The 16,815-nt window shown below is 37.8% G+C and overlaps 2 protein-coding genes across 6 annotated transcripts in view; both read left to right on the top strand.

The window, feature by feature from the left end:
* The window catches only part of znf384b (zinc finger protein 384 b), a 32,459-nt gene extending 21,487 nt beyond the window's left edge, over positions 1-10,972 (top strand). For 4 of the 5 annotated variants that reach the window (XM_057834954.1, XM_057834955.1, XM_057834953.1 and 1 more), the window contains 4 exons: positions 5,193-5,360; positions 5,426-5,504; positions 9,731-9,889; positions 10,013-10,972. In XM_057834954.1, coding sequence (XP_057690937.1) covers positions 5,193-5,360; positions 5,426-5,504; positions 9,731-9,889; positions 10,013-10,336 — 730 coding nt within the window. In that variant the 3' untranslated portion in view covers positions 10,337-10,972. Of the gene's footprint in view, positions 1-5,192; positions 5,361-5,425; positions 5,505-9,730 lie in introns of all 5 variants that reach the window. The other variant, XM_057834952.1, reaches the window with a different exon arrangement.
* An 862-nt stretch (positions 10,973-11,834) lies between these two features.
* gnl1 (guanine nucleotide binding protein-like 1) overlaps positions 11,835-16,815 on the top strand; it is a 29,043-nt gene continuing 24,062 nt past the window's right edge. Inside the window, exons 1-4 of the mRNA XM_057834957.1 lie at positions 11,835-12,638; positions 15,052-15,199; positions 16,125-16,261; positions 16,371-16,522. Coding sequence (XP_057690940.1) covers positions 12,566-12,638; positions 15,052-15,199; positions 16,125-16,261; positions 16,371-16,522 — 510 coding nt within the window. The 5' untranslated portion in view covers positions 11,835-12,565. The remainder of the gene's footprint in view (positions 12,639-15,051; positions 15,200-16,124; positions 16,262-16,370; positions 16,523-16,815) is intronic.

The following is a 16,815-nucleotide window of genomic DNA, read 5'->3' as shown; positions in this document are numbered from 1 at the left end:
AGGGAGAACCGTAGGTGAGGGCGGTGGTCGTGACGATCCCAAGCCGAAAACGGCACTTCTCGGCCGGACACGTGAGAACCGAAGAAGACAGTGGGTCGCTGCGTGAGTCCAGCTCTGCATGAGTCTTTTCCGTGTGCTCTTGCTTACTTCAAAAATACTGCACGCACTTTGAAAATGAGAGCGCCACTGCCACCCACGGAGTGGATGTGCAAGTACACTTTATTCTAGTACGGCAAAAAAAAAAAAAAAAAGCATGTTCCCCGAGGTCACTCGCGCCCCCCCTGGCATCGCTCTGCGCCCCCCTGGGGGGGCGCGCCCCACCATTTGAGAAGTACTGGTATAGCTAGTGTATGTGAAAGAAAGTTGCTCAAAGCATTTAAGTATGCAAATAAGAAATTTCCTATACCTCTGATGATTGAGAAAAGAATGTTTTAACACAAACAAATGACATGCCTACGCAGTTACGAACGCAGCTATTTTGTGACATACCCGTGTACACTGTCGAAGGCACTCAAACAATCACAAGATTTTTTTTTTTTCAATTGATTGGACATTGTATGAGCCACATTCATTGTAGAAAATGTTTAGAAATGTCTAATATGATCTCAATATTTCAGCAAAACAGCCTCTGACATATTTCCAAATGAGCGATTTACTTAATAGTCAAATAATCTATTCGAATTGAAGTGTAGCGTTAATGATACGATATTTCTCCATTTTACAAAGTCGCCACAATTCAATTAAAGGGCCTTCACAGACCGAATTGTTACTTGTTTGAACCATTTTAGATTTCAGAAAAAAAACTACTCACTTGAAGCGTTACATCTAAACAATGATGATATTGATCAGTGTTTTACCTTTCCATTAATTCAGACATGTCCAAAGTCCGGCCCGGGGGCCAAATGCGGCCCATGGTCAAATTTCATCCGGCCCCGAGCCTCTGTGATAAAATCAACAACGTCTGGCCCGCACACAGACTTAATAAATTGGTCAGCAGTACTGCTACCAGCATATGAAGTAGCTTACACACTAAATGCTGCTCCTCATTTACCCACTAAAAGGCAGCAACACTCTAAGCAACATTACGCCGTGCGACTCTTTACTTCCAATTTTGTAAAATGGCGACAATCAACAAAAAAAGGGAAAGTTGACTGCGACGGCCGACGATTCTAGGATAGGTGGAATTTGAACTCCTTCATCACTAAAATACGCAACAACTGTGTCTGCCTCATTTGCAGAAACAGTCGCTGTTTTTAAAGAGTTCAATGTGAGGCAATATTACCAAACAAGACACGCTGACATGTACGACAAGATTACAGGAAAGATTCGCAGCGAGAAATTGAAGCAACTTGAAGCTAGTTTAATTTCACAGTAGCAGTATTTCGCAGGAGCCCGAGAGTCGAAAGATAACTCTGCAAAGGCTAGTTGCGAGATTGTTGAAATTATTCATTAAAAACAAATAATAAAGCAAATGTGACACACAGAATGGCTTGCTCAAATTTGCTTAAATATACAGTATTGTTCTACGTAAAGGACGTCAGCCAAGGTCAGCCCCCCACATTTTTACCTCACCAAATCTGGCCCCCTTTGCAAAACGTTTGGACACCCCTGCATTAATTGAATTGGATTGTTTTCTTTACATGCATTTGATACAAATTGATTTATCATTGTACCCCCAGTTTAAAGGGGAGTAACGTGACGTTGTTAGTAGCATATAATGCCAACCCTCCAGTGTTAACACGAGTCAATGGCAGTGAATAGAAAAATATTCGAAAAAATAGCAAATGACTTAATTTTCCCATTTTTATTTCATAAAAATCTAGTCAAATGCCTGTTCTTTCTTCAAATTGCAAATTAGTCGCGCCAATATAATTTCCATTATTCCCGTGAATGAATGCGGTTGCTCCTGTTTTATACTGGATGTCAATGTCAACACTTTTGTCTTCTCTTTCATTTATGTGCTCATTTCCTCGTCTATGCCTGACTGCGCGCTATTTCTTTCTTCCCGCATGCGTCTTCTCTCGCACAATTAGTTTCACCTTTTAAACCATTAATCTTTTGTTTAACGATTTTTCATCATGAATGCTTCTCTGTGTGGACTAACTGCTCGCTGCCCTGCTCGGCTTTTGTGCTGCTCATTCACTCTCCCGCTCCAGTATGCATTTGGATTCAGTCTGTGTGTTTGCACAAGACCAATCATGCATGCACATTCTTTGCATGTGCTTTGTTAAGCTGTGTACACACATGGGCGTCATGCAAAGCCCACCCGTATGAGACAACAATCATGGTTACGCATTTTGGCAGTCACTCCAAATTTCAGTTTGATTAACTTTGTTGCTTCAGTGTGTGTATGTTTGGATTTTGGGGAATTTATTTGTACATAGTTTTGGAATAATATTAGAAAGAATATACTGTAAAAATGGTAAAGCAGATTGTGGCATAACATGACCCTCAATTGTTATTTGCATGTTGAAATTAGTTTTCTGCCATGAAATGATAAACCAAAAAAATGTTTTGTGCGTACACACCTTTTGATACGTCCTAACGTAGTGTTGTGTTCGTAAATGGCTTGTTACCTCATTCAGTGTTATAGATGGCGATTGACGCCAATCCGTTTTGAATGAGTGGGGTTGGCAGTGAATTTTTTCAGGAAAAAGGTAGCTTTCTTAAAGCAACACTAGGTAACTTTTCAACCTTTATAAAATATTGTCACGACATTTGTGACATCTGTTACATCTTGAGGGTAAGCCTGTCGCGATATGCAATAAGTCAAATTATCGCACGGTAAATAAAAATGAGGGCGGTAATTTTCCCGGCTGCGATTTATCGCTGCGTGCTTGCTTGTGTTGCGTGCACTCGGCACACGTGCATGTTGATTTCATATGAGACTGCGGTAGCTTTCACAGATGTTTATTGGCCATAGACACGCTGTAGAATTAAAGTTCAGACATACAAAATAAGGAAACACTTATATATTAAACATTGTAAAACGTTAGCATTGCTACATTGAGGCTAATGGAAAAAAGACAGTATAGTAACCACTTTAGCCTGCTATAAAACATTGGCAGTCTTCTCCATAACGCAAAATTGTGGTTAAAAGGTGATACTTGAAACATGAAACCTCGCTGGATTAAAGAATTTGCAAGCGATGCGAACAAAAAAAAAATCTATTAATGATGCAACATGCATGACGAAAGCGATGTGCACTTTTTGTTTCTTTTTACTAACTATAAAGCTTACAGTTGGTGGCTTAGCAAACGTACTTCCGGTTGATATTTTCAAAATAAAAGCACGTCATGTTCAGATTTCTGGAGGCAATCGCATATACTTCAGATTCTAAACGAGGAATACATTTAAAATGACACCCATTATGAAAAATCTGATTGCCAATGATTGAATGCAATGATGATGAATTTGGCTTCAAATTTGTTGCATGCACAAACTTTGCAGGACAAGATGAAAGTCATTTTGGATAAAATTAAAACTTTTAATGGGCTCTAATTGGTAGACAACAAAAATGACATTGGATTTCTGACCTATTTCATATTCTGCACCTAACTTGCTTTAAAATGACTCATTATGCATTGTGTTTTTTTTTTAGTATTTATAAATTTTAATATAGTTTGTGTTTTATTTAAGAATAACAATTTATTGCATTTCAATAGGTGATTTATTAGGATGTATTGTCACTATATTCGTGGTTGAATAGGTTGAAAAAAACAGGCATTATAATCGCATATCGGCAATAATTATGAGACAATATATCGCCTACTAAAATTTGTTATCACGACAGGCCTACTTGCAGGGGTCTGTATCGCTTTCACCGGCACTAATTAATTTTGAGGAGGGTGGCAGGAACCCTTCCACACAAAAAAAAACTACAAATGTGCAGACTGCTTTACTGCATATGTCACTTCACCCTTTCCTCAATCATTATGAAGACCGAAGTTTATGCTAACGCGCGAATTCTGCAAAGATGGCAGAGCAACAAAAGAGAATAAAAGTTTTGCCTGAGGAGGAAAACGAAAGGGAGGCTACCAGGATATGCAGAATAAACACTGCCCCTGCTTTCATTCGCTTGCTTGACACTCCCCCACCGAACTCGTCACGCTGATGAGTTCAGGTGGGGTGGGGGGTTTAGCCACACTAAGTCACACGGTTGCTAACCGTCATATGCTATTGTTTAGCCACAACTGGATTCGTTACCTTATTACTTTTCATCCTTCACACAGCCGCTAGAAACAGAAATGTTGTGTAATCCATCTGCAGGGCGGCATCATGATTTTACGACACTATGCGGTGTACGCTGGTCCTAATGGGAAACGCAGCGCTAGCCCTCATGGGAAACGGTCTTCCTTAAGGCAAAACACTACAGCTTTTGTCCACCGGCGTCGCTAAAATCGACCAAAACTGAAAACTTACCAAGTGTTGCTTTAAATTTTTTTTTTTTTTTTTTTTTAAGTTTTGAGTGAAAGGTTGGATGTTTTTCAGAAAACAAAAAGTCATAGGGTTAAAAAAAAAAAATCCATATCATTTAAAGAATAAATATTTTTATATTTTCCATTGTAAAATTGTTTAATCACAAATGAAAGATAAAACTTTTATTTTTGAGATTGAAAAGGCCTACAGTGTTTGGGAAAATATTTATCAGTTAGAATAAAGATAATGTTCATCAAAAAGTACAATTTTCAGGTTAATTTTATATAATTTTGAAAAAAATATTGCATATTTTCAATAAATAAATCATGGTTTGAAAAAAGGGATTACATTTTAGATAATATTTTCAATGTTAAAAAGGCCTTTAGATTTTAGGAAAATATTATTACTTTGACAAAAGTATATATTGAGAAAAATGTATATTTTCAAGAACTAAATCATACAGTTTTGAGGGGAAAAGTTGCATGTTTTTGAGAGAGAATTACAGTACCCTTTTTTTCCCCAGATCTAAAATATCCAGAATTTGAAAATAATCCTGACTTTCTCCTGAAAATTTGCTGCCAACCTCTCAGTCAAAATGGATTGGACGTCTATCACTGGCACTGGCAGTGAATGAGCTAGTAAATTGAAACCTGTCCTGCTTTATCATAACACTCTTACTGGCGATTGTGATCATGTCTGAAATTTCCAAAGTACATTGTATAACTCTTATGGTCTCTAAAAATAGCTTTGTGTTAACCTTCTTGTCCCGTCAGTAACCACACGGAGTCGAAGCCTCATAAGTGTCCACATTGCACCAAGTCATTCGCCAACTCCAGCTACCTGGCCCAGCACCTGCGAATCCACACTGGCGTGAAACCTTACACCTGCTCCTATTGCCAGAAATCATTCAGGCAGCTCAGTCACCTTCAGCAGCACAACAGGTAAAACGCAAGAGTATCTGTATCTCACTTCTTTGGGCTAACAATTGCTATTGTGTCTTAATCAGAATTCATACAGGAGATCGGCCGTACAAATGTTCATATTCAGGATGTGAGAAATCCTTCACGCAGCTCTCCAATTTACAGGTGAGGGGAATGTTCTCTAAAGCAGTGGACCCCCACTTTTTTGCACCACGGACCGGTGTGATATAGGCCTTTTTTTCACGGACTGGCAATGTGTGGCAGAAAATTACAGTAAATCTAAAATAACACGACGGGGCTAAAAACCAAGGGCATAGGATTCCATAGGGTCGGTAGGGACATAACACTACCAGCTTTTCCGGATGCTCAATTTGTCCCCTCCAACTTTTAAGCCACCTTATTTGCATTATACAGGGTGATTAAAAAAGAATGTGCCAAAATCATCACGTGATAGATCAAAAATATTAAAAAAAAAAAAAAAAAAAAAAAAACTAAAAGAACTAAAGCTTGGAAACGTTCAATATACCCAACAAATAAGCCGCAGGATTCAAAATGAGGGAAAAAATTAGCGGTTTATAGTCCGAAAATTACATAACGTTAAGTTTTCAACTCAAAGGTGGCCGTCACCGGCACTTGAAATACTTGAAATAATACTAGAAGCTATGTTCAACACATTTGCCTATACCAGAGTTTTGTTATGTTTTTCATTTTTGACACGTGGCGTGATGATTTAGGCACATCCTTTTTGAATCACCCTGTATAATGAGTTCAGTTATATGGGTAAATTAGAATGTCTTCCCATATGTTGTAAGGATAGAATAGACCCTACAATTATGAAGTGAATTATTTTCATTATGTTCAGACTTACATATATCCCTTTTCACTTGCTGAATGTGCCAGTCCAATTTCTTAGCCCTCAAACGCATGTTTGATTAGCTGATGACTGACCCCCCGCCCCCTCTTCCCGCAACACAGACGCACACACATGCTCACGCAACCCCGCCGACAGAAATACAACATGCCAACCTCCACCACCCCCTTCGAAGAGAAGGGATATTAGAAGTTTTTTTTCGGCCAGCACAAGCAACTGTTAAGTAATATAAAAATAAGTCAATGTTCTCGAGGTGGGGGAAACACCACTAATATTGCTACTAAAAGTCAGACATGCATCAGAGTTAGTTAGTTGGTTGGTTAGTTAGTTAGTTGAGTAGTTAGATAGTTAGTTAAAAATAAATAAATAAAGCATTTTATTTAAAAATGTTAAGATGTATACATGCTCAAATCATTGTTTTCTTATATACATATAAATATATATTAGGGCTGTCAAAATATTTTTAATCGAGTTAATCACAGCTTTAAAATTAATTAATCGGAATTAATCAGAATTCAAGCCATCTATAAAATATGTCATATTTTTCCTGTAAATTATTGTTGGAATGGAAAGATAAGACACAAGACGGATATATACATTCAACATACTGTACATAAGTCCTGTATTTATTATAACAATAAATCAACAAGATGGCATTAACATTATTAACATTCTGTTAAAGCGATCCATGGACAGAAAGACTTGTAGTTCTTAAAAGATAAATGTTTGTACAAGTAATAGAAATTTTATATTAAAACCCCTCTTAATGTTTTCGTTTGAATAAAATTTGTAAAATTTTCAATCAAAAAATAAACTAGTAGCTCGCCATTGTTGATGTCAATAATTACACAATGCTCACGGTGCTGAGACCCATAAAATCAGTCACACCCAAGCGCCAGCAGAGGGCGACAAAACACCAAAAAACACAAGTAACAAGTGGACATGACACTGTGCTGTCATTTTAATCTGCTTGAGCGGGGCATGTGCTTTAAATGCGTCAAATATTTTAACTTGATTAATTTAAATAATTAATTACCGCCCGTGAACGCGATAATTTTTGACAGCCCTAATATATGTATCTAATTTATGTCATAATTATTACATTTGCAGTGCTTGAAAACCATTTCTAAAAATATACATATACAGTACATACATGTATATGTACTGTATATATGTGTATATATGGTACTGTATATACTGTATATATATGTAATAAATACATTGAACACACACACACAAATAATTATTCATGTAAATAAGCTCTACCTTCGCAGATTTTCGAGGGGGGTAGGTGGTCCCAATTAACCATGAAAAACAAGGGATCACTGTGGTACAAAATCAATTAAAAGCTGATAATATGTTAACATTGCGTTGGTATATGTGTACCTTGGCTAAACAATAATAAGAGAGAAAAAATTATGGCGTAAAGCAGATTGGATTTTTTTTTTTTTTTTCAAATTTATACGTCATAGGATGCCACGTACTCAATCACATGATCACCTCCTCACGCAACAGGTTTTGGGAATCCATTAGAGCTGTCCCGACTAGTCGACGTTGTCGACGTCATCGGTGACGTAAATGCGTTGACGGGCAAAACATACCGTCGACGGGTATTGACGGGTTAAAAAAAAAAAACATGCGGATAAAGTGTAGAGATGCAAGCGGTTGTTACTAACACCCCCAAGGGGGCCGCTGTTATTTCAATGTGACCGGCATTGTAAGATTGAGCAAAGAGGAAGAAAGTGGGCGAGCGAGAGAGAGTGAGCGAAAGAGAGGGAGTGAGATCGGTGAGTTTGGAAAGTGCGCGGGTAGCGCGGAGTTCAGTGGCTGCAGCCCCTGCGTTTTTGTTTTGGACATTAAAAGTATCTATAAAGAGCCATCCGACGCCTCTCGGTGTTTTTATGCACGCCGCCGCCTTCCTGAGGAGGACATGGGCCGTACCGACGACAACGAGCCAAGTGAATCGCCGGTTCACTCCTCACTATGGCGAGGAGTTGAAAACACCGCCAATTACCGAGAAAAGGGCAGAATTGGTGACACGTGAAATTGGCATAAAGCCAAAAAAGCGGACCAGAATAGCCAGAGCCTGGAATTATATCAAAGAAAATATAGAGGGTGCCACTGTGTGTACTCTTTGCTAAATTGAGCTCCCATACCACGGTAGCACGTCGGCTATGAACACTTGAAGCGCCGTCACCCAAGTATAATTTTCGAAAACAACAAGAAACAACAAGCTAGCGGATTGTAAGTCCATACAACTTTCTAACGATGTTTTTTTAAAAATGGAAGTTACCTTTATGTGCGTCGTATCAACGTGCATTTTTATTTAATAAAATAATTAATGTATATATATATAATTATATATATATATTTTTTTTTTAATTATTATTAACTTTATTAGGATCATGGAAGCTCCCACTTGGGGATAATATATACATACATCCTGTATATACATAATATAATGAAAATATATTTGGAAACAGCACTGACCTGCTTACTGTAATCCATGACTGCAGTAATGTTAGTCACTTTATTTTATAAAGTATCATTGTGTGTATACATATAGTAGTATAATATAAAAATAATACTGTATATTTAATTTTTGTTACTGTGAGTATGTGTGCCTCTCATTCAAAATAGTTGTGGTAATATTTCAGTGTGCCCTCTACTTTTATCTATTTTCAGGTTAAAACAAACAAAAGTTGAACAGTTTTTCCCCTCCCCCAAAAATGCAGAATGCACACCAGAAAAAGCATCTGAACTCACACAACGTATTCTGAAAATGGTTTTCCGGGACATTTCGATTCATTTTAATATTTAGAACAATATAGACAATGACATACCACAAAAAAAGTGAGAATTGTTTTGACTCCTGTCCAGTGTTTCCGTTTACATTTTTTTGCACTAGTTAATGGCAGCATCATTTGACCTCATTGTTTGTGATTTATTATTGATTTATTATTATTATTTATTTATTTATTTAATTGATTTATGTTATTTATTTATACATTAATAAAGAATGTAGGTGTTCCAAAATGTTTTTTTGTGAATTAATAATTAGTCGACTAATCGTAAAAATAGTCGGCTGACTAATCGGGAGGAAATTAGTCGTTTGGGACAGCCCTAGAATACATTTTCGTTAAAAGTAATGGGATGAGACTTGATGAGAGTTATGAGAAACAGACATCAATGAAAACACTTAAGTAGCAATTATACTTTCCCAAAATAACGCTTTCATTCTGTGGAAAACTAATAGAAATACAGCTTCTTATATTTCCGAACGATTAATCCAGAAATTTGACACTATATACAGTCGCTGGGAGATGCATGTTGGCTATACCTGGACTGAGTAAAGTATCGGTTACGTGCAAATTTTGCTAGCCGCGGCAGGCCTCCATCTTTTCATGCTGCCGTGAGGCATCTCCCACGTATTCCATCTGTGTCACTTGAAAATGAATGCTGTCAAACTGTCTCACTGTGTTCTTATAACCTTCCCCCCTCCCCACTTCTCCCAATCAAGTCGCACCGCCGTCAGCACAACAAAGACAAACCTTACAAGTGCTCCAACTGCAACAAAGGCTACGTGGACGCCGCAAGCCTGGAGGTGCACATGGCTAAACACACGGTCAGGCACGCCCGAATCTACTCGTGCGGCCTCTGCAATCGCACGTACACCTCAGTAAGACCGCTATGCAATTGTGAAGAGAATTCCCAATGGCCTCACTGGCGCCACACGCCCGCCAGCAGCCACTTTACACCGTATAGTCATGTGTCCACTGTCTCCCCTCTACCTTCACCCCAGGAGACGTATCTTGTGAAACACATGGAGAAACACGGCCAAGAGCAGATGAACGCGTCGGACCCCAGACAGGCGGCCCGCGCTCAGCCCGCGGCTCGGAGTCAGGCGGAAGGCTCGGAAGGCGCAGCGACTCGGGCCGGACACGGCCAAAGCGGGTACAACCATCCGGATGCCATGCCCTGTTCTTTCGACATGCACCAGTACAAGACTGTGTCCGCAAGCGACATCCAGTACAAACCCGTCAGCGTGGCGGACATTTCTTCTCACAAGGACCTCTGCTTAACTGTGTCGTCTTCCAGCATCCAAGTGGAGCACCTCAACTCATAGAGATAGAGGGGAAAGAAAAAGGACATAAAAGCAATACTAAAATGGAAAAGAGAACTTTCAGAACTGTGCCTGGAAATATTTTGTTTTGCGTCAACAGGACAATGTGCTTTTTATTTTACTGAAGTGTCCTAACGGAATTTGTGTGAAAGACTGCAATGAAATGATTTACAGTCCATCACACTGATGGTTTTAAATTGGAGAAGCAAGCAAGCAAGCTTATTGTCGTTTTATCACCTTCTGCTCTTCCGTACAAATACAGCGCGCGGGTCATAACCATGTTATGCTCCAGGGAGTATTTGAAATGACTTTTTACATCAGTGTTATTACCTTTTACTGCGTGTCACGCTTTCTTTCTTAAAGGGACATAAAAGTTATTTCCTTTTCAGGAAATTAAAAACAGATAATCATATATACTGTATGTAGATCAGATAAAGAGTGACATTTATGTGCGTATGTATATGTAATGTACACCCAAGTGCAGGCTCTTGCGTTATAATCTCATCCCTCTGCTTTTTTTTCTTGCTAATGTGGACGTGTGTCAAGCGATATATGATTTCAGATTGTTTCTAATACTCTCATGAATTCACTTGCACATCTGACATTTTTTGATAATGAACAATAAACCTTTGGAACCTCTGTTAGTGGTTTGTGTCAGATGCAGTTGCATAAAATGCAAATAAAAATATGATTTATAGATTCACATGTGGACTGAAATTTATGGAATAAAGACATTTTCCGAGTTTTATATTCAATATTTTTTTTTTTTATAGTGGGTGGGGCAGTTTAGAACATCTATGGTAATTTACATCAATTTGCATTACATAGAAAAGGGGATTGGCATAATTCTAAAAATTTTAGTAGTTTTATGTAATAACTAGGGCTGTCAAAATTATTGCGTTAACGGGCGGTAATTTTTTAAATTAATCACGTTAAAATATATGACTCAATTAACGCACATGCCCCGCTCAAACAGATTAAAATGACAGCACAGTGCCATGTCCACTTGTTACTTGTGTTTTTTGGAGTTTTGTCGCCCTCTGCTGGCGCTTGGGTGCGACTGATTTTATGGGCTTGCACCCATGATCATTGTGTAATTATTGACATCAACAATGGCGGGCTACTAGTTTTATTTTTTGATTGAAAATTTCACTAATTTTATTAAAACGAAAACATTAAGAGGGGTTTAAATTTCTATAACTTGTACTAACATTTATCTTTCAAGAACAAGTCTTTCTATCCATGGATCGCTTTAACAGAATGTTAATGCCATCTTGTTAATGTATTGTTATAATAAATACAGTACTTATGTACCACATGTTGAATGTATATATCCATCTTGTGTCTTATCTTTCCATTCCAACAATAATTTACAAAAAAATATGGCATAATTTATAGATGGTTTGAAATGCGATTAATTACGATTAATTTTTAAGCTGTAATTAATTCGATTATAAATTGTTATCGTTTGACAGCCCTAGTAATAACCGATCAAATAAAACGTTTGCAAACTTGAAATATTTAGTTAACAAACTTAAACCATAAACAATTCCTTAAAAATGGATAGTAGTTACCAAACGTAATTTTTTCAACGTTTTTTGATAAAACTACATAAAAGCTAGTGTCTGATAGCGTTGTGACGCCCCACGCATCAAACCTTTCTGTACAAACGATGTAAGTAATCGAGGTCGCATTCGCCACAATGGACTGAATTGGCAAATGCATGCCTTTTCAAGCTCCGGTGATCATAACTGGTAAATTGGTGTCCCGCGTTTCCTTAGTTTATTGTTCCGCTCCCAAAACAGCAATTAACTTCTTCCAAAAGTAATTTCCCACAAGACTTGAACGCGCCATTAAAAGGTGTTTACAAAAGTGGACTAAACCAACAAACCTCTTGGTGTAGGGGACTACACTCAAATACAGTTACCCTTTCAGCCGTATTAAGTCGTTAAAATGTAAAGTAGTTGGCGTCAATTTAGCAATACTTCATATAAGAAAACAATTCAGGTATCTAAAATTAATACAAATCCTAAATTATTATAATGCCATTTTGCTCGGCCCGTCAACAACGCAATAGTTTAGTCCGACTTTCTCCGCAGTCTGCAGTCAAACATGGCGTCACAGAAAAGTGTACATACTCGAGAAACTTCACATTTGTAAAGCAATAAACGACACGAGCGACTGACAGCGACGTCAATAAAACGAGACTTGTGTCCCCTATCAGTCGTAGAAATGCCCCGGAAAAAGCCATTCAGCAACAAGCAGAAGAAGAAACAGCTTCAAGTCAAACGGGAGAGAAAGAGAGGTAATTTAAAAACACACACACAGGCTTGTAGTGTTACGTTGTAAGCTTTAGCTGGTAGCTAATTAAAGTTTCAAGTACAGAAATGGTACGTTGTTTGCGTCGTTTTAAGTTGTACAGTAACGTCCCACCGGACTTGGCCATTAATAGTTTTAACTTGTTTCGTCATTACATTTTAGGAATTCAGCAGATATCCTAATATTGTGCAAACAAGCGTACTTTGCCAGAAATATACATTCGTACCAGTCAAATGAACCCGAACATAGCATGTTTACATAGTATGTGATACCTAAATATGGAGTTTCAATGTGCAGTAGAGCTATTAATAATCATATTATCCATATTTTCCATAACATTGTTGCATACCCTAAATATCAAGTACACTATATTTCATGTTTGCATCACTGTCGACCGTATTGCAGATTTCACACCAAGGGTTTATAGTAGGGAGACCATATTTTGATTTCCAAAAAGAGGACGCTCAGCCCGGCCTCCACACTCTTCAATTTTACTCGAATATCACTCAAAAATGCCCATATCACCCACTTTTTTTTTTTACTCAACAGGCTTTATTCTTCCTAAAAAAAAGTAATCCCCCCAAAAAAAGGAATAATAATGAAATATAATGCAGACCCATGGAAATGTAGTCCAGTCAATACACACACACAGTAGGCTATGTGCCAACTCAACATTTTTAAAAATAACTATCACGACAATTGTCATTGACAAATTGTTATTCCCACTCAATTTTTATTCTCATTCAATGTTCTAGATCGTACGCAAACAATAACCAAAATAAACTGACAAGCTATTCAACCAGCATGTTTCTAAACGCAGCAATTCAAAACTACATTGCCCATAATGCTTAGCGCGGCTGAGCTCACTAATTGCTACCCTATTAGCGAGTACGGGAACCGAGGCAAAATCAGACTTAACTATAAAAGTTTACAGTCATCGGCAGCGCAACGATGCGACACCAAACGGGATTGTACAGATTACACCAGTACAAATCTCAGACAGAAGTCAACAGTTGCCATTATATACGTATTTATCATAAAAAAACTAAGAACTAAGAAACAAAGCTATTTAGAATATAATAGTAGCATTCAACCAAATAAACTAACGCAGAACAATTACAAGAATCATATGATATACTGCATCTCTGTGTACACATATAACCCTATATACAACAGAAAACACGTGATCGACATTAACAGGAGATAAACTTACAGAAAGGTGCATGGAGCCACGTCTTTTAGAACTCCTTATTGAACTTTTTACTGTAGTCTGATCTCTCGCCAAACCGTCAGTAGATGTTGGTAATTCCCCATGAAACAAAGGGTAAACTGCCAACAAAAAAGAAGAAGAAGAGCTATTCCTTCTCCCGCCCATAATAGTAAGAGCCACGTGAACGCAGCCAGGCGCTGCCCCCTAGCGACTGGAGAGATTCTCTTCAAAATTAGTCCCGTGAAAAATCATAAAAAACGGACATTTTCATGAATTTATTAAACTTGGCCGGACGCACGTAATAAGAGGACTTGTCCGGGCAAAAGAGGACATTTGGTCACCCTAGTTTAAAAGTATGTTTGTAGGGCTGTAGGTTAGTTAGAATAATCGGATAATTAGACGACGAACATTTAATGCGTTGCAGAATAAATTTTAGGATATGTAAAACCAATTAACAAGTTTTTATGATTGTAATGATATTTATTTTGGCTTGCTAAGATTACACATTCAAAAGGACATTAAATGCGAACATTAAATGCAATTCCTGAGTGTTTCTTCAAACTATGCAGAATTTGCACTTTCATTTCACAAGAGCAATATTTTCATTCATTCATTCATTCATTCATTCATTCATTTTGTATTTAAAATTAAATTAAAAAACCTCAGTTTAGCTTTAACTGATATGAAAAATAAATGAGGATCTAAGTACAACAAAAAAACAATTTGCTAACTTGCATAGCAAAAATCTGATGGCTCAGATGCTGTAAAATCCTAACGTTGTTTTACAATGCTCTTAGCAAGTCGTTCAAACACCACAGAAAACTGGTAAACTAAATAACAAATGGAAACAAAAACATGTGTTGAGTTGGTCTTAACAGGGAGCAGCTGGATTTAGCCATGGTGGACGAGTTAAGGCATATTCACTGTTGGCACTAGAAGGCAGTGTATCCACCCAAATAAGTAAATGGAACACTTTAAAAACAAACCATTACAAAATCGCTCTAAATAAACGAATCCTCGAAGCAGCAAAATCCTGAAATTTCAAAGTTTTTTTCTTATTGAATTACTCGAGTTAATCGATTAATCATTGCAGCATGATATGTTTGACCCCTCACCCCATCAATTAGATTCTGGTTGTCAAGATATACACAGTATGATATCAGTTGGCTATATTGCATTCAACTCCCAGGTGACACAGGCTCAGGGCCGAGTAGCCGCAATGCCAGTGTGGAGCGAGGGGGAGAACGCCAGTCAGACACGTCAGACAGCGAGACCACCGACATCAGGAGGATAAACCAGCAACCCACCGGCCGAGATGGCAGACATGACCCTAATAGGTGAATTTAGCCTCGTAGTTAACCAGTTGACAATTTCTTGTTGGCACACATATATAAACTTTGATCATTTGAAATCTTCAGAAGATCATGCAAAGAGCAAAAATTTGAGTCCCAAACCTTAAAAAAAAAAAAAAAAAAAATGGCCTATGTAAAAAAAAATCAATTAAAAACTGGGTTGTATATTTGTTATTTCTATGATTAGATTGTCCTTTTGTCTAGACTAGTTTTTATATTCGTAGTTATAAATTTTCTGTAGAAAAATTTCAGCAAGCTATTTATTTAACCTTTTATTCAACTTTATAAGAGATATCAGAGTCTAGGAAATTCAGGCGCTTCTGAAACTATTATTTCATATTTGTGTGATTCAATAAACATGCTTTCGGCATTTCAATGAAGTTCAATGTTTGCATTATTAACATTTTTTTAACTACAATTTTTACACTTTTACAGCAAGTGAATATCGGCTCCAAAAATCGATTTTTGGCCCCTCGAACTATTAGTAATCGGTATCGGTCCTGAAAAACCCATATCGATCGATCTCTGCCGGAAATGCCCAGAAGGAAAAGAATATGACTGAAAATCAACAGGAAATGTGAAATGCCCCAAATTTAACTCATTGTGTTCATTCCCTGCCACCCTTCCAGTTCAAATGGACTGGACATCTACTAGTGATAAACAATTCAATCCAATTCAAAACAGAAGGATGAAAAGAGCTTGTTTTTCCTGTTTATTATTTGTATTGTACAATATCGAAGAATGATTTCCTGACCCATGTATCGATAATTGTTATATCGCCATGTCGTGAAATCATCGTTATCGTGAGCCTCGTATCGTATCGAATCGTGAGTTACCCAGAGGTTCCCACCCTTAATCTGTAATGCAGAATTTCACAGTGGAGTAAAACATTTTTGTTTCCTCACTGAAGGTTTCGTCTACACTTTGAAAAGGAGAGCAAAGAGGAAGTGGAGAAGCGAAAGAAGATGGCCAGGGAGAAGGTCCTGCTGCCCGTTTCGGATAAGCAATTGGAGATAGGCATTGAGGATATCTATCCACCTGAAAGAGGTAGTACTCGTCTTTTTCTCTTAATTCTTTCCACATGACGTGTCTCAAAGTAAGCGTGTGTTTAATGAGACAGATGAGTGCTTGACGCCATGAAATTTGATTATTCCAGGCCTGGGTTTCCCACGACGGCCGCCCTGGAATTACGAAATGAGCCGAGCGGACTTGTTGCGAAAAGAAGAGAAGTCGTACAAAGAGTACCTAGATGACATGCATTCAAGAAACCCGCCTGGTTCCCTCAGCCATTTTGAGCACAATTTGGAGGTAAAATTACCAATTTTTGGAGCATGTTGCGAGAAACACAGTTTGATGTTTTGTACTCAACCTCCTGTTACCTTTATCTATTAAGTCAGTTTGACCCCCAGCAATTTAAACTAGAGTTGTCCGATAATGACATTTTAACCGATATCCCGATATTGTCCAACTCCAAAAATCCGATACCCATATCAAACTGATACCAATATATGCGATCGTAGACTTAACACCTGATGGCTGATTGTATTGTGATGCCCCACTGGATGTTTTAATAATGATAAATGTAACAACTAACTTCATTC

This window comes from Corythoichthys intestinalis, chromosome 4, assembly GCF_030265065.1.
Source record: "Corythoichthys intestinalis isolate RoL2023-P3 chromosome 4, ASM3026506v1, whole genome shotgun sequence".
Classification (NCBI taxonomy): Eukaryota; Metazoa; Chordata; class Actinopteri; order Syngnathiformes; family Syngnathidae; genus Corythoichthys; species Corythoichthys intestinalis.
The sequence above is the reverse complement of the archived record's forward strand: the minus strand, read 5'-3'. Positions and strand labels throughout refer to the sequence as shown.